Source organism: Apus apus, chromosome Z, assembly GCF_020740795.1.
Source record: "Apus apus isolate bApuApu2 chromosome Z, bApuApu2.pri.cur, whole genome shotgun sequence".
Classification (NCBI taxonomy): domain Eukaryota; kingdom Metazoa; phylum Chordata; class Aves; order Apodiformes; family Apodidae; genus Apus; species Apus apus.
In genome coordinates this window covers 18,224,056-18,243,608 of record NC_067312.1, presented here as the reverse complement: position 1 = coordinate 18,243,608, position 19,553 = coordinate 18,224,056, and the positions used below count along the sequence as shown (strand labels likewise).

Genomic DNA, 19,553 nt, shown 5'->3' with positions numbered 1-19,553 from the left:
GGCAACAAAAACATGGTTGTAAGAAAAAGCACTTAAGAAATAACAAAAACCAGAAGACTACACAATAAAATATTAGTGCAGATAACAACTTGAACCTTAAAAAAGCTTCTGCCTAATTAACATGCTACTCAGTGAAAAACTTAAAGTGTATTACTTATGATTATGATCTTGGCCTTCTAGAAAAACACTAACTTATTTTTATACATGAATATATGTGCACATTCATAAAATGAATCTGTAGGGGAAAACTATCCACTTCTGATGTTTGTAATCAGAATTACTCACAATTTTTTAAAAAAAGCATTTGCAAGACTATTATAACATTTTCTACGATAACATCTGTATTTGGTACATATTTTCAGCATTTTGCAGAATTTCCTTATAGCTCAGCTTCTTCCTCACTTGCTAATGGAGTTTTCAGACTACCAAATAACAGGATATAAGTTATTTCTCCATCAAGCAAAGACTTCTTTTGCACTAAACATACGCCAATGTGCTTTAGGGAGTGAATAGAACCGAGTATGCCAAAAAAGATACATAAGAAATTAGCAATTTCCCTACAGCGCCTGATTCACAACGCAAGAATCAAACTGTATATTCAAACTCTGGATCTGAATATCAGATGCTCTCTCCACGACCTATATCCCCACTTAACACAGGATAACATTCTTTATTTAACAGAGTAGCCATGAAAGCAGTTCAAAGGTACTTCACAGACAAGACACCAAGAACTGGAATAGTACTTGGTTCCATTCGTGATTGATCTTCTGAGTAGAAAGAGGTAGCAATGAAGAAGCATCAAGCCCTCTTGCAGCATCACCAAGATGTTAAAGGATTCTGACTTGATAAAATGATTCAGCTAGAACCTCATTAATAGAAAAAGCTTTCAAGTCTGTACATAGAACTTTTTAAATTAGGCTTTGTAGCTTAAATCTACAACTTAGACATACTGTAAAAATACAGAAAGGCACATCTGATTGAAGAGAAAAGCAAGCACTCCACAAGGAGTTGCTTATTCTCTATACCTGACAGGACATGAAGGATTCACATCTTCTACCAAAATATTTCATAATAGAGGATACTAACTTAAGTGTTCAGAAGAAAAGGTTCAGATAGTGGTATTTTTTTTTTTGCAGATAATGGTATGTTTTACTGAAAACATGAAAATACTATTTAGTTTTAAAAAAGCAAAACTACTACAAAACAGCTCCAAAACTGAAGTTGCTTCTTACTCCTGTTGATTGCTAGACTATATAAATGCCTTACTTTTATTCATTCTAGCAGTTTAGAAACACTGCTTGCATATTTAGACTTACAAAACCAAACAAGTATTTGCATGTTGAATAACCCTTTGGAAGCCAGACAAACCAAACATGGCACAATGATACTACTTTATCTTTTTTTTCTAAGCAGCTTCATAACAAGCTCTTCAAAACCAGTATTCTTTGATAGAAAATTATATAGTATATAATATGTAATATAACAAAAAAAATTGCCTGCATACTCTTCAAAGAGACATATTCTTTGACCCAGTGCTCCAGACTAAAGCCTTGAAATTTCTGCACAAGAATGCTGCACGAAGGATGCCCAGACAAAACAGACACTCGAGATATTAGAAGGTTGTGTAACCTCCATCTCAGACACTCCTCCTTCCAATACCCAGCAGAGATAGCACTACCAAGCACCAAAAGAAAAGGCTTGTGGAGGAAGAAATCCAAACCCTTTACCCTACCCTAAAAACAAACCTACATACTGATGAGAGTGCAACTGCTCTCATTGATACAACTATGTATCACTTTGTTTTAGGTTCTGGACTACTTGCAAAATATGTAGTTTTCTAAAAGGAAAAAATCATCTATCTCAAGCTGAAATTCAATACTATAGCAATATTTATTGCTATTGAAGGACAGATAAAGGTAATGGCAACTTCCTTACTTGGACTGTCAAGAGTTACAATAAGGTTCTTTATCATGGCAAATAACTTCTTGCCCACAGACTTTCTTACAGAAGCTCTTTATCAGTACTCAGCCAACTGGGTTTTCTAAACCACTGCAAGCTTCATCAAACTACAACTGCTTAAAAAAACAAGTTGTAGCAAGCAGCAGAGGCTGAAAGGAGGTAGAATATTCCAAGTGAAGAGAGATTAAACTGGCAAACAGCAGAATGTAGTGAATTTACAGTAATGAAAATGTGTACATAGCTAGATAATTGGATAACTACACAGAGAATCACAGAATTTTTCTGGTTCCTTTCTACCAACAATGAACCTGACTCTACTGAATTCAGTACTAAACCAAATTCCTAAGCACTACAACTACACATCTTTTAAACACCTCCAGGGATGGTGATTCAACCACCACTCTGGGCAGCCTGTTCCCGTGTCTAACAAACCTTCCAGTAAGTTTTTCCTAATATCTAATGTAGGCCTCCCCTGGGGCAACTTGAGCCCACTTCCTCTTGTCCTGTTGCTTGTTTGTAGAGAGACCATCCCCCACCTTGCTACAGCCTCCTTCCAGGTAGTTTTAGAGAGCAATAAGGTCTCCTCTCTCAGACTCTTCTTCTTCATATTGAACAACCCCAGGCCCCTTTGATGCTCTTCGTAAGTCTTGCTCTCCAGACCCTTCACACACACCTACACTTGGACTTGTACAGTATTTATGAACAAAAGCAACTACCAGCCAAAACTATAAAGAAGGAACTGTCAAATAATTAAAATTTAAAACAACATTAAAAACCCCCACACTGTTTAGAAATAAATACAGGCTCTGGCAGAGTAGTGTGGTGTATATGAAGCAAGAAACATTATCACCACCCCCAAAAACTTCAGAAAAGTTTTCCAAGATATTTTTTTCTTCACCAGAGAAGTACTTCCTAGTCTTTAATGTGTGTGGGGGTAGGCGGCAGGGTAGAGAATAAAAGAAAAATAAAAGGAAACAGGAAAAAAAGAAGAAAGTATTTAACTGTATGCAAGTCCACTATTAGACACTTTTATAAAAGTAGATATGTATGTATGTATGTATACTGGCCAACAGTCTTTTCTTGAATATTTATTCCATTTCTATTGAAAGAATACATTTAATTTTGAAATAACTTTAGAATGTGGTTTTATACTTTAAACAGCTCCTGGACTAGAAACTAGTACTAAGTGACAAACATCACAACTGCATTATGATCAAATGCAAACTAAACACTAAGTATTGCACATGAAGAGAAATAAAAGGACAAGACACACTGTATTAAGTATTTTATAAAAAAACAGCAAACAGCTATTCTTTTATCTTGAATCCCAAGTACAACACAGCTCAAACAAGCTGGTCACTTCCTTAGTTGACACAACTGTGATGGAAGAATTATTTCTTCAAATCACAGGCTTCATAGCTGGCGGAGGTCACTGCTAGGCCACTCTCCATCATCTTTGGTAAGTCCTGGGTAACAGGAGAGGTGCCTGAGGACTGGACGATAGCAAATGTCACACCAGTCTACAAGAAGGGCAAGAAGGAGGACCCGGGTAACTATAGTCCGGTCAGCCTCACCTCCATCCCTGGAAAGGTGATGGAACAACTTGTTCTTGTCACTATCTCCAGGCATATCAAGGATATGGGGGTCATCAGGAGCAGTCAGAATGGTTTTATCAAGGGTAAATCATGTTTGACTAACCTCATAGCCTTCTATGAGGAAATTACTAGGTGGATAGATGATGGTAGAGCGGTAGATGTGGTATGCCTTGATTTCAGTAAAGCACTTGACAACGTCTCCCACAGTATCCTTGTAGATAAGTTGATCAGGTATGGGTTTGGTGATCAGGTAGCGAGATGGATCAAGAACTGGTTGAAAGGAAGGAGTCAGAGAGTTGTAGTCAATGGGGCAGAATCTGGTTGGAGGTGTGTGACCAGTGGAGTCCCTCAGGGGTCGGTACTGGGACCGGTGTTGTTCAACATCTTCATCAACGACCTGGATGAGGGCACAGAATGTACCCTCAGCAAGTTTGCTGATGACACTAAGCTGGGAGGAGTGGCTGACACACCAGAAGGCTGTGCTGCCATTCAGAGGGACTTAGACAGGCTGGAGAGTTGGGCGAGGAGAAACATGATGAAGTTCAACAAGGGCAAGTGTATAGTTCTGCATTTGGGGAAGAAAAACACCATGCACCAGTACAGGTTGGGGGCTGACCTGCTGGAGAGCAGTGTAGGTGAAAGGGACCTGGGGGTCCTGGTAGACAGGAGGATGACCATGAGCCAGCAATGTGCCCTTGTGGCCAAGAAGGCCAACGGCATCCTGGGGTGCATTAGAAAGGGTGTGGTTAGTAGGTCAAGAGAGGTTCTCCTACCTCTTTATTCTGCATTGGTGAGGCCGCATCTGGAGTATTGTGTCCAGTTCTGTGCCCCTCAGTTCAAGAAGGACAGGGAACTGCTTGAGAGAGTCCAGCGCAGAGCTACAAAGATGATTAAGGGAGTGGAACATCTCCCTTATGAGGAAAGGCTGAGGGAGCTGGGTCTCTTTAGCTTGGAGGAAAGGAGACTGAGGGGTGACCTCATTAATGTTTACAAATACGTAAGGGGTGAGCGTCAGGGAGACGGAGTTAGGCTTTTCTCAGTGATGACCAGTGATAGGACAAGGGGTAATGCGTGGAAATTGGAGCATAGGAGGTTCAAGGTGAATATACGAAAAAATTTTTTTACTGTGAGAGTGACAGAGCACTGGAACAGGCTGCCCAGGGAGGTTGTGGAGTCTCCTTCACTGGAGACATTCAAAACCCACCTGGATGCGTTCTTGTGTGATGTGCTCTAGGTGACCCTGCTCTAGCAGGGGGGGTTGGACTAGATGATCTTTCGAGGTCCCTTCCAACCCCCAAGATTCTATGATTCTATGATTCATACACAAGGGCATTTAGGCCAAAGCTAGAAACTGTTTCTCAAAACATATCTGCAAAGTAAGGGATGGCAAAACCACTTTCATTAAACACTTTTTACCTAATAGGCTCGAATGTACATTTTCATTCATTTTTCCCCAAAGCAAAAATGCAACCTTATGATTTAACTGAGAGAAAAAAATAAATGGAAGGAATACAACATACAAGAGCGAAATTTGGTGCTAAGGGAAGGGAACAGGTGGCAGGCTAACTCTGTCTGATCGCCCCACAGATTTCCATCCTTACACCTTGTACCCTTTTCAGTATAACAACATCCTCTCACAGAGCCATACATAATAAGGCACACGGAAATTTTTAAGTTGCATTCCTCATCTAAAGAGGAAATCTGTGCTGAACTGAATCCTTTATGGTAACCAGTTGAGTAAATACTGCAGCTAGAGTGGATTAAATCCCACTACATTACCTTAAGAACTGCTTGAACTCACCCTCAAGGAATAACCCAAAAAGAGTTAACAGCATTTTTAAAAACTAAAACAGAGGACATCCACTATATCCTTATTATTTAACACAGTGGTAATGCTTGGAGAATTCTTGGCTGAATAGTAGTTTCAAGAAAAGGAAATCTAGTAAGCCTGTCTTAAATAAATGCATATTTTCATTTGCATACTTTTTCTTCACTATATTGCAAAAACAGCTCCTCTACACAGTCTTCAAATGCAATGTCACACTGTCTCACACAAAATTTTATTACACATTACTGCTTTGTTTTTCAGCAAAGTGTATTATTATATACTCTCCGTTACTGGGAAAGGCTGCTAGCCATGATCACACTTTGAAATACAAATTAAAGCTGCATTTGCTGTACTTTGTTTCACAGCACTGTAGACTATCAGATTTGAGATTTGTAGATGTTTCATGATTCCAGGCTATTTTTCACTTGTTTGTATATTTTATTTTGAGCTGCAGTATTACCTCTGTCTATCATAATAAAGTCTATGCTTCTCTCATAAAAAAAAGATTATACAATCTCACTCATTTCTAAGCCTAGCCAAAACTGGGATCTGGATCAAGGTGAACATATTGACTCAACCCTGAAAATGCTGAGGGATGTTCACTAACAATGCAGTCTTTTAGAAAAAATGGACTGGATCATTGCCACAACTTTTTTGCTGAACAGGCTTATGCTCTGAGAATCCTTTTAATACATTGCTACTCCTTGATTATCCAGTTATAAAAGCTTAGGACAGACACCAATTACCATCTCTGGACAGGCAAGGGAAAGCTGCTAAGATTCCTGATATAGTTTTCACAATGGTTAATAGCATTAGATAAAAATTTAGGTTAGAAAAGACCCTTATGATCATCAAGTCCAACTGCTAACCTAAAAGCACCAAGTCCACCATTAAACCATGTAACTAAGCGTGACTCAACCACTTCCCTGGGCAGCCCGTTCCAGTACTTGACAACCCTTTCACTGAAGAATTTTTTCCTAATATCTGATCTAAACTTTCCCTGGTGTGACTTAAGGCCACTTCCTCTGATCCTATCACTTCTTACTTGGTAGAAGAGACTGCCACCCACCTGGTTATAACGTCCTTTCAGGTACTTGTACCAATGAGGACTCCTCTCAGCCTCCTTTTCTCCAGACTAAACTACCCCAGTTCTGTAGAACTTCACTACCCTCAGGCAGATCAACACTCCCACCTAACTTACTGTCATCTGCAAACTTCCTGAGGGTGAACCTGATTCCCTCATCCAGATCATTGATGAAGATACTACAAAGAACTGGCCCAAATACAGAGCCCTGGGGCTACATCACCTGTGACCAGCCACCAACCAGATTTAACTCCATTCACAACATCTATTAGGGCCTGGCCACCCAGACAGTTTTTTATCCACTGAAAAGTACACCCATCCATGATATGAGCAGCCAGCTTCTTCAGGAGAATGCTGTGAGAAACGCTGTCAAAGGATTTACTGAAGTCCAGATGTAAACAACACCCACAGCCTTTCCCTCATTCACTAAGACCACTTATTAATCGACTTTGGTCTAGGCTGCTGCAGTATACAGCATTTACTACTCCTCTTGTGCATAATCTGAAAAGTACAAACTGCTCATCCTCAAAAACAGGTTCATATTTTCTGTGCCCTGTTTGGTTTATGCAAATTATCTGTGGTGAGTTTTGTAGAGTTTGTCTAGAATCTGAGTGAAACTGGCCCTCTGCTGAGGTTCAATACTGAGACTTCTGAATTATTACTGAAAAAATAAAAAGGTTAAGAGTATTGATAAAAAAAAAATAAGCAGAGAAGCTGAAATGTCAATAGCACTGTTGTAGTTATCCTGTCATGCTTGTAATAGAGTCCATTCCTACATGTTTTCACAACATTGCAAAAACTCCTTTAGTACCATTTCAACTGCACTTGATAGCACTGCTCTCAAATGCTTTACTCTGTGTAGCAACTCATCCTATTTCATCTTGGCCTGATACAGAAAAAAACCATCTGTGAGATGGCTGCAACTAACAGCTGATCTTAACCACAGTTCCGCAATGTTTCTAGCACATTCTAGTCCCCAGTGACCAAACTCTACAATTGCTCTTGCAAGTTTTTGCTCTGAGCTATAGCACACAGATTATCAGCAGAATATTCTGCTTTAGAGAGGCAATAGGTATTTTATGGCAGTTATAATTCTGAAATGCTCTCGCAATGGTATTATGATTTAACCACTACAAAAGTCCTTTTATTGGCAAGTACTTGGGGGTAATGTAGTAGGTACACTGCAATCACAAACACCAACTTTCACAAAAGTTCTTGGCCTGAGGAACACCAGGCTAGACATCTAGCAATTCAGCATTACCAGCACTGACTGGAAAGTCTGCTTAAAGCACACCTGCTGAACTAAAGGGCTTTTACCTACAACCAAGAGTACTGATACACCCCACTTACAATGACTGAAATAAATCACAGTAATTTAAAACAGTTTAAACCCCCATTTTCGGCAAAACCATCTAATCTTTTTATAATGACGATCGAACCTAGGTTATTCCATACACACAAACAGTTAAATCATTTGGAACATCACCTGAGGGAGAACTGCTGCCTACAGCCTTTGTCCTCTATAGCCCAAATTTCCTAATGCAAGCAGGGTCTTGAGAGTCTACTTTTCACCCAGCTATTTGTCCAGACTCTTGGAATATGACCTAATTGGTGGCCAGAGATTCAAAATGTGATGCAAGAAGTACACTGCTGTTTAGCTTTGTTTGTTTTGTACGTTATTTTCTTTGGGTTTAACTGTTTGTTAAATTATTTTATTCAATAGTAACTGAAAACAGCTCATAATGGAGACAAGGATATGATTTCTTGGATGTGTTCTGTATAAGCTGAGCATTTAACACATTTTACATTTAAGAGTCTCACTTTTTCTGGTATGAAAAATGAGTATGTTCTAAACTACAGTATTTCCTAATACTGGATTAGAATTCATATTTCTATTGTATTCAACACATACTGGGCAGCAGTAAGAAGGTGACTGACTGCTTAACAGTTCAATGTCAGGATGCTATTCCTGTTCTATCTCATTTGTGCTTGCCAAGACAAGGAATTTTAGTACTTACAGAACCAAATGGGACTTCTAGATACTTCAAAATAATCCTTTTTGATCAAGTTCTAGCATACACTAGAACATGCATTTGTATGCGTGTATGCATACAAATACAAGGTCTACAAAAGCACTGGAAATAGATAAATTCAACACCAATATGTAGTTAAAATTTTTCAATAACCACAGTGTTGCTCTACTAGCCTTGTAAACATCAACTCACAGAAGAGCTCAGTTTCAAAATAAGTCACAGGAGAAATAGGGCAAACAAGGATAATCATATTGCATTTTCCATTTCCTTTTACTTATTCATTTTGATATGCATGTAAAAACTACCCACAAGGTGATGTCAGGATTTAATAAAGAAAAAGGTAGTCTAAGCCAATAAATCCATCAAAAAAAAAGATTTAACGATTTCTAACAGTAAGATGCATATATCTGGCACCATATATCTTGGTTACACAAGGGGAGGTGTCTTTTTTAATTATAAGTTAAACATTGACTTCTGGAATACAGTTTAATTACAACTTGCATGGAAATAATAGTTTTATTATGCTTAGCAACATTATTTAAAGACCAGAAAATTAACATAATGTGTTAAATGAGTGTTAATGGTTTGTAATTAATCTTGCTTAAAATTAGGAAATACATTGCAACAACCTAAAATAAATTAATACAGTACTCTGTTTTTTCATTAGGTTGAAAGGCTTAAAAGCCACATCAAACCTCTTTGTGGTGCCTTCACTTGCAAATGAGATACAAATTTTTGCCCATTAATTAAACAACAATTATTGGATATTTTATGGCACTATGAAAACGTCAAAAACTTCAGTAGATCTACATGCAAAAATTTTAAAATAACCCTTACTTTTATATAATTTTGCTTTAGGCCCTACAATAATCTGGAAGAGATTTGTGCATCTACAATGTGCTCCTACATGCACGATATTGTAGGAAAATGCTATTCAGTCTGCTACTAATCTAATACATGAAAGGACTGAGCATAAAAAAATGTATCTAAATTATTATATGTTTCAATATTAAAAAAAAAAATATTCAATGGCTGCCACTATCAGATCTCAAAAAAAACCCAACTACAATATGAACATCTTCAAGCTGATCAGAACACAGGATGACATTAGAAATAACCACTTCACTTACAAGAAATTTACAATTTCAAATTAGAATAATTTTAACTCAACTTGAAGTATAAGCTCTGATAGCTAGAGAGAGTAATGTACAACCCTAACTTAGGATAATGTATATTTAAATACAAAATGGAAAGACAGAAAAGTATTTATTTTGTGGGTCTGTCTTCACACAGTAGTCTCTTGCAAATCTATGTATCTAACACCTGAGTTCACAATAGAGAAATACTATACTGTAAATTAAGGCTTTATAAAAACTCTACTTTTTTTTTTCTTTAATGTTAAAGCATGATTCTACAATAATCAAATGCAACCTGTAATATGTTTGGGTAAATTAAGGTCTATTGACTTGGTGAATCTTATTCATATAGTGACCCATGAACTCATACACACAGGGAATGAAGTTTCCTGAATCCCAAGTTATGTAATTAGAGTTGCAATTCATGTTTGCTAGAACAGAGTATTAATTTTTCCCTAATTTTTTAACCTAAAATTATACTTTTAGTTTTCAAATTAAAAGAAGGTTTACAAAATAACTGATTTTTTTTACCTGTAATTATTATTGTTACATCTGCATCACAGTGCATAAGGAAAAAAACCCTAAAAAGTTGTCAAAGTAGGTGCATTTTTTTTCCAATAGACTATTAAACATCAGCTGTCTCAACTTGTAGTTATCATTACAAATGTTCAGCTTATAAACACCAATGAAAAATACTTCTTAAGTAGTAATATAGCTTCAGGGATACAACAAAGTACCTACAATAGGAACTGTCTGGTATGTATGACGGAAATTTTTTTTCCCTGAAGATTCAAAAGTGATATGAAAACCAATGAAAAGTATGCTTCTGCTGTGACATATTCCCCACAGAAGTCTTAGAAAAATTATACTACTGAATAGTGTAAACATAAGTGTCAGGTTGCATCTAGTGTAACAGACCACACATTATGGGAGAACTTGCAAGAAAAGATTGCCAAATTTCTGATCTGCTGCTGATTAGCAGAAGAATGTTATGCATTTGTTCCTAGTTGTAATCTAACCTTCATGCATATTCAAAAGCTACAGTATATGTGCATAGGAACAATAACCTCGCATGATGCTTTTTTATGCAGTTTCTTTAGCGAGATACGTCCTCATGAAGATAATTTCAGGAAGCTGGCGAATTGTGTATAATTTCATTACATACACCCAGATTTCAATAAGAACAAACTCCATACCGGTACTTGGCAACAACAGAATAATAATAATAAACAAGGTACTCATCACTTTATACTGCTTAACACTTTAAATGCCTTATTTCCTTCATATACTTATGTTTTACTAATGTTCCCCTTTTAAAAACGTATGAAGGATTGTTGCTTTGTAGTTCACATTTATATGGCTTTCCTAGAAGAACACAGAATACCATACTGAATGCCTATTGTGCAGAAATAACCCTGAAGGCTGTATCATAGCAGTAAGCAGTAGAAAACCCTTACCAATTTTTCATCAACTGTGATGAGTTGCGTGTCTCGAGTTTGGTTCTGTGCCAGCCGCCATGTGGAAGTGCTCAGTGACCTGCGGTGCAAGACTTGAAGTTAAAAAATGATTCATGCAATGAGAAAATAGAGGCAGACAAATCTTACATAAACAAGTTACTTTAACAATATCCGTCTTGTAAAAAAAATTGAAGAGGGAGAGATGAGGGCACAAAAATCCTTTTTCTCCCCAATTAGTTCTGTCTGCTGAGTTTTTGGCAGACTCCCACTTAGCAGTTCACAACAGGCTGCACTTTATGTCAGCCTACAGGCTCTCTGTCACAGAGAGACTGCCCGTGGCAAGGACTGTACTGCTCTATATGAATGTACAGTAGCTGGTTTGTCACGAACAGACAAAAAAATACATGGCTGCTGCAAACATTTTAGAACTCTGATCCTTAAAACGATGGCATCAGATGAAAAAAATCCTAACTCTATTTGTAATGGTAAAGCTCTGGTTCTACATTTCAACAACAGTGTATTAACAAATTTTTAAAAAACCAAACAACCCACCAAAAAAAAAAAAAAAAGACAAAAAAATAGACCACCACAAGAAACTCTAAGCTGAAATTTCAAAGAAAATTTTCTGGGTTTGAGTGGGCAAAGCTCACAACTATTTTGCTTCATTTCTAATTTAGTAAGGGTCAGCTTAACAGTTTCCAAGAAATATGATTTATCTTCTTGCATAATTACTAAACCTGTAAGGCATAGCTTTAAATATAGAATCCAATTCGGCATCACTGACTTAAGTAGTAAAATTTGCCCTTAATTTGCATTATGTCACTCATGTCAGGACTGGGCCCTTGGAGTACCAATCATCTTTTGGCAAAATAATGCAACACCAAGTGAAACAAGCCAAAAAGCCCAATTCTCTGAGCTAATAGTGTGCTTCACAGTTAATTAAGGTCATTTTAAACAAATGAGGCACAAAAATGAAAGAATATAGACAACTGAATAGTAAGAAGGACTAAACCACTTTAATTTCAACTGTTCTTCAGAAAATTACCTAATTTAGGAAGCCAGACATGCTTGCAGATGCAAATGAACTTTGAGATACTGGCTATGAGATACTTAATAACCATAATTCTAGTAATTTAATGCTATTGATAATGTCTACCTCATTTTTGAGGAAGCCATCCCTAAGTGCCTTTAAAAACACCAAAACTTTTAAAGCTAAATTCCGAGACTTTCAGAAAAATTTGCAATACTATCCAAAGTAATACCCTCCCATATAAACTATAGCTGTTAAATAGTCAGTGTCATGAAAGGTGTCTCAGGACTAGATAGCTTGCACACAACCATTCAAAACCTGTAGAATTAAAAAAGTTTATCTTCTACCACGTTCTAAGCCATGGAAACACGGAAGACCTAACTGAGGGAACAGTCCCCACAACGCATGCATCTACCATGTCTTCTAATCCTAAATCCCTCCCCAATTTTTGTTGTGTCTGTTGAGAAAGCAATTGAAAAAATGAACTAGATAATATATTCAGCTGCACTGGATTTAACACACTAAATAAGCACTCAGTTTTCAAACAATATTAGCATGGTAGCTTACAAGGTAAAACCTGCACTAGAAAGGAATTTGAAATTAGCGACTATTATAAAGTAAGCCGTAAGAACCTTACGAAACTAAGCAACTGAAACAAACTTAGTTAATATTTCAAGTGCAGACTTCCACAAACCTATACTTGTAACACAGACTACACTCTACTAAATTACCTTCAATTTACAGTAGTAACTGCAAAAAATCTCCACATCATTCCAAACAAACTTAAAGCACAAAGTTTACAGTCACCCAACATTGTGACTTGGACAGATACATCTATTTATTTGTAAAATTACAAAATCTGTCTGCAAGGGAACTTTCTAATTAAATTAGTCCTTTCTGAATAGAAAATAATACAAACTATGAATCAAGAAGTGGAGAGGTCTGACGTATATGTAAATATTTCAGTATGCCAGAATTTAAGTGATAAGGTTGACCAGAATCACACTTTTTTTGGTAATAAATGTGATTTGGGACAAATTTAGCACAATCCAGCTTAAGGTTGTTTGTTTTTAATTTGGAAAAGTATTAATCAGCTTTGAAAAGTTTAACTGCAATGCCTTTCCCAAGTGATTTGCACCCACCATTATGTCATTTGGCATAATTTTTACTCTGATTATTGCTTATTTTGGAAATTTCTGTGATTTCAGAAAAAAATCCAATCTTAAAGACATTTCATACTGTTAGGAAGCACAGGGTAAAAACCCGACCAGATTAAAGGTGGACAGACATTTGCTCTGAGATGCCTCTACACTGAATACAGAGGGAGCCAATATTTCTGTACAAGATGCCTCTATTAATTGGGATAAATTGCAAGGCATCTCATCTTAAAAACCTCCATGAGGTTTTAGCTATTCTACAAGAGCAGACGGACGGTTTACTAACCTAAGTCAACTTCTGTTCCACTTCATCATTTTTCAAAGCCGTTTTTCTAAACTACAGCATTGCAGAAAAAAGCTCAATTGTTACTGGGTTTTGCAACCTTTTGAATTTCTTAAAAGCTCAGCCTTCTGTCCAGTCCTGGATTGCAGGGAGTAGGAAAGAATATATTTTTCTTAATAACTTCGTATTTGAAAAGTGGTTTAAAATCGGCATTTGGACTAGACTAGAAATATGAACCATAAGTTCATGGAGGTCTCTCTGTGTAAAAATACATAAAACACCAGTTTTACTTTAAAGATGACAGGCTGTTGATTATTTCCATTTGTTGCATCTCTCATAGGAAAGTAAACTGGAGCTTAGAAATACCAGCAACTCTGAAATACCATGTGGTATGGAATACCACTATTTTAAAGTCGATAGAAAGTGTTAATTGACTCCCAGAGTGCTTAATTTTCAACAGGCTTCACTGCAAGTTTGTCACTGATGTCAGGAACTTACTTGAACAGATAAACCGGGAAACAGACCCCTTTCACACAATCCTCTCTTTTGTTCAAAAGTCCATAACAACACATACAATTTCATCACTCAGTTTCCCCTCAGAAATTGTATAAACTTCACAGAACTTATTCTACCTTCAAATTAAATGAGTATGTAATAATTTTTTTTTTAAGTGACCACACAATTTAAACCTTTCATTCTGTCCTCAACAGTTACAGCTGCCTCCGGACAAACTTGCCAAAGTAGAAAACCTGCTTTTTACAGTACAGTTTTTACTTTCTTTTACTACTGACCTCTGAAAGGTAATCTGTTCTTTTCCTTTGTCTTTTTTTGACTCTTTATGCATTTTTTTCCTGTTGAAACATCTTGGGATGAGGCCTTAAGAGCACGAAGTTCAGTTTCTTACTCTGTTCCAAGACTAATCAAACTCTGATTTAAAATTACAGTACACAGAGTACTTTAAAGTAACATAATTCTGAAGTTCAGGAACTATATAAAAAGTTCTACATGTAATAGCTAGCAGCAATAAACCCTGCTGTCTTCTAGGCTCATTAAAGTCCCACTAAACAGATCAGACAGACTTCTTCCACAATTACTATCCAGTAACAAAATGTGATGAGCCTCCAAGCTCACCACAGCTCCATTGTGGACTCTTGCATTAGCTCAGTAAAATGGAATGAATTAATGATGATTACTAGTGAAAATGTGAATTTGTAGAGTTCAAAAATTTCTATGGGTATCACATATCTTGGAAAAACAAATGCTGCGATTATCTAACCATGTGTCTTGCATAAGAAATGTGCACTCCCACTGTCATCTGCTGTTCCAGCAAAGTCACAAATGCGTTCCTCATCTCTACTACACAAGTGGAGGGGTCCATTGAGAAGCCATTGGAAGTTCTCCAGACTTCACTACAATATTCACAACAGTATCAGGTCTCTCAACAACCTATCCCACTGTGGGATAAAGATGTAGCAGAGCTCCTTGTTTCTGGGGATATACTTATTTCTGCTCTTCCCCTCTAATACTAGTTGTGTTGATGCGATTAACCAGTTCTGTTAAACTGGAGAAACCAAAACCAAACAGTAAGAAAATGGACAGTGAAAGTCTTGTGACAGGATGAAGAATTCTAAGGCATCTGACTTGAACACTGTGGATATCTATATTCGATCTCTAAAATTCTACAAATTTGAACTTCTTAAGTATCTACTAAGTGACCTATGCTTAACCCCTATATGCTTTTCGTTTTTAACTGCATAAAGGGAAAAATAAATGGAAGTCTTACAAAAGAGAATTCCTGCCACAAAGCCTTTGGAAATGTCACAAAGAATCCCCTCAAGCCTAGTGGAAGGTGAGAAGTAGTCATATTTACAAGACATTAACTTACCTTGCTCTCACTGGCATATTACACAACACACAGATGCAAATACTTGTATTTACCTGAACTAATTCAGTAGCTGAGATTTAATTCATTGCACAGAAAAAGGCTCCTTAACCTCTTCATGCAAAACATCTGACTGTTTGATCTATTAGCACCCCCTTTTGGTCAACTGTTTCAGATATATTAAAGAAAACCAGGTATGCCAGCACAGGTAATGAGATCACAACTTAGAGATGAAATAATGTCTTGAAGAAAATCTTGTGTGCCTCAAGAAAAATGAAGACACTAATTAAGAAGCATTTAAATGGTATCTTAAGTGTTCTAATACTGAAAGACCAGAGCATCAGTAGGTGTGCCTATACATATATGGAGAAGCTGTGATGAACCATTCAATACATTGAACAAATAATCTTAGATAACCAACCTCTTTTAGTATTATGGCATTTATGAGGAATAACATAAGCTTCACAGTGTACAGCCACCACAAAGACACTAAATTCTTAAGAAAAAGAACATGGAAACATTGCCAGCTTAGACCTTCCACAGAATCCAACCTAGTCACACAATGCAATTAAGCAGACCAAAACCAAATTACTGTAATGTTCCCCCATACAAAATACAGATGTTAATAACTGCCTGTTATATGATGGCAAATACAGTACAGATCTCAGCATTCAGCCCCAATATAGTTCATTTTTGTAAAGCTGAACTTGTTACAGATTAAACTGAAATGGAGTGGGATAATACTTCCTTGCTATTTGATCCAGTATTGTAATTAGAAGTGACAATGACTAAAAAGAGTCAATGGTATTTTATTTGTACCAGGATACACTCAATATTCTTATAATATTCCAACATAAAATATGGACTATAATGCCAAACACTGCCTATGGAGACCATTTAGTTCTATTCTGTAGTATGAAATGCATGAGTAAATTTTGAGTTTGAAGGAAAACCAAGTTCTCCATTTACAGATAAATTCTCAAACAACACTGGCACATTACAATTTTTCCTTTGCCTACAAACTGATGTGGAATTATAAACACAGTAAATCATGTTTCTGAATGGGTAAAAGTAATACCCATTTATTTAATCTGAACTACTGAAATGTTTGTATTATGTAGCAAAATAAGATCAAAATGTAAATAGAAATACATCAACACTGCTTGTACTTGCTAAAAAAGTTGATATACAAACTATTTTTTTCTCAGGTTTGTGTTCAGAAGACAGGGCCGGAGCTTGTGATTTTCTGTTAGGCAAATCTGCATTATGAAAAGAAGCAATGATCGTATCAATGTACTTAATACACATGGAAACAACTTTAGGCATTTGACTTGTGACTTGTAACTTAACAGTTAGCTTTTAAGACACATGCTAAGTTCACCCACCTTTAGAAATATTACATTTTCAAGTAGCAAATACTTTATTAAGTAGAAAACAATGAAATTTTAGTTATTTTAGGTTCTACATTATTATCTCAAGATAGGAAAATGCTGTGATCTACCTACAGACAACCAAGGTATCAGCTGAACAAAAGCACTATGTAAAACACAGCTGTAGTTCTGCCAGAACTAATGCAGGACTACAGCACTGTATCTGCCCTTGGCACACCAAGGGCAAGTCCCTGGGACAGTCAGCTCTGTTAACACATGGTCTGAGTTGCCCAGAATCAGTTTCTCTCAAGGGATGAGGAAAGTTAGCTCTGACTTAGTGCCAAGCCTGCACTAACTCAGAAAGGGCCCATTTGAGCTGCTGTCTAGCCAGCTAATCGAGCTGACACCACCAGGGACAGAATGTAGACCAGCACTGCCCTTAAGAAGCCTCCACAATGGCCAGAGAGAAAGCACAGGCAGACTCAATCTATGCCTGCAGAGCTACACAGGTGTCTCCACCATGCTTTTCAGTGCTATGCCTTATAAGAGCCTTAGTTAGGTGGGTAGATGCATGGCACAAGCATACATACAATGAAAACAGCTTGAGCTGAGGAACAGTCCAGGCAAAAATCCAAAACCTGTCTGAAGTTTAAGTCAGCACTCCAGCATGTGACGGATACACATTCTGAAACAGTTCTATACAAGTCCCACCCTGATACTAGACTGTTTCTTAAACTACTTGATCATAATTAAATCAGTCATTATTTGCAACTAAACTTCTGAAGAAAGTTAATGCCAGTACTTCTACACCTCCATATGCATGTAACTCAAAATATGCCAGTGGTCTTTCCTAGATTGTAGAAAACAGACTAGAAACACTTTTGAGAGAGGGATTGACATGTTAAGAACAAAACTACTCAAAATTATTTAAATATTTTATAGTAGAAATCATAAAACTCACTATGAAAGGAGATCTGCTACACTACTTTTACAGCAATAGAATACATAATTTGTAAGACATCCAACTGCTGTCAGGTGACAGGAACTCTGAACTCCTGCCACCTGTACAGCTGCTGATCAGCAATTTAATTACATGCTACTCTCCAAATCAGAAGACGTAATCTTAGAAATTAACCACAGATCACAATCTGAGAACAGTAGGTTCCCAATAGACCAGTAGAAATCTCTTGTAGACAAGTCAGCCAAAATACTAGAAATGGTGCACAGCCCATATCAACTATCAACTGAATGTTAAATTATCTAGTCAGAAAGCTTAATAAGGTAAAAAAAGAAGTGGGAAAAGTTATGGAGGGAGAAAAGACAAAATATACAGGTGACATATTTGCTCTGTGCTTTCTAAATGTCAAACTTCTCCCCACACATAGACATTGAGGCATTCATGCAACTAGACAGTAACTAAAAACTGTGCTCTCTTTATAGCAAGAGCAACAAAAGACAAAGAGTTTAATTCGAAAACTGTGAGGAATGAAACTAATGTTCTACAACCCACCTCTGTCTTAGGAAAGTTCATGCGTTTTGAAAAAGAGCCTTTCAATCATGTAAAATTAAACAAAAAAATGAGTAAAGATTCCTCTGTGTTTGCAAACTGGTTTATGGCACAGGACAGTCCTGTATTTCATTCCTATCCTTCCCTCTTGATTTAGCCTTTCTATTTGACTGCACATACAGGCTTAAGTAACACTTATTCTAAAAAGCTAAGGTAATAGCAAGGTCTGTAAAACATGGCATATAAATAAAGGCAATGTCTTCCTCATTTAATGTCCTCAAACATTTGCACTATAAACTATTACACTAAGCTACAGTATAAAAAAGAATCCCTTAAAGTGCTACTGGAAAACTACATTTTGGTTTATAATGGTTCACAGAAGTAAATGATTTGGCTAGGAAGCCTCAGTTGTTGGGCAGCTATGAAAAAATTTATTTTAGAGTTATCCATTTATGTTTGTAGGAGTTCGTAAAAGCCACTTAGAGACAGACAAATGCCTCACAAATGGAATGTGACATACAGAAGTCATTTGAGCAGTCATTTTAGATGAGAATGCCATAATCTAGCTAATATTACTGGGTATTATTTTATTTCTTACTTGCTTTGCCAACTTTGCTTTGTCTCAGCAACCTTACTCTTCAGTTTCCCTCCTGATATCAAACTTTTGTCCTCAACTCCTCTTAGAATTGTTGACATTCTACAGTTACCAGGTACCTTACGTTAAACATACCCCTGACAATTTTAATCTTCTTCTGCCTGTCCCCATCATTCTTTTGTTGACATACTTGAACTTGCTTTACCACACACCTTTGAGTGGAACAACTCCCACGGAATTTCAGCCTACCAAGTTACATGCAGAGAAGATACACCAATGGTGCAATTTTACAAGCAAGATTATAATTTGAGTTTTCAAGTCAGTTTATGCTCTTAATATTCACAGTCTAAAAACAAACTCTGCCAGATTGTGCATGAGAACCCTAAGGGCACTAAAAGGTCTTAATGGCCATGACCAGCCTCACCCAGGATTTCCATAAACACTCCCTGCCTGTGGTCCTGAAGTTCCACTTAAGCTCAACTCTCAGTCTTCAGTCTTTGCCAGGGTGACATCATTAAGTGTGCCCACCTCCAGACCTTGCTCTTCCTTCTGTCTCTGAGCCTGGCTAGACCCTTCACCCAACTTCCAGTATGATTCAACTCCTGTTCAGACCCTGTTGCCTGGGTGGACTTCAGAC

General features: G+C 37.1%; 1 protein-coding gene across 1 annotated transcript in view; it reads right to left on the bottom strand.

Moving 5' to 3' along the window:
- The window catches only part of NDUFS4 (NADH:ubiquinone oxidoreductase subunit S4), a 45,261-nt gene that overhangs the window by 17,458 nt on the left and 8,250 nt on the right, over positions 1–19,553 (bottom strand). Inside the window, exon 2 of the mRNA XM_051641886.1 lies at positions 11,093–11,171. Coding sequence (XP_051497846.1) covers positions 11,093–11,171 — 79 coding nt within the window. The remainder of the gene's footprint in view (positions 1–11,092; positions 11,172–19,553) is intronic.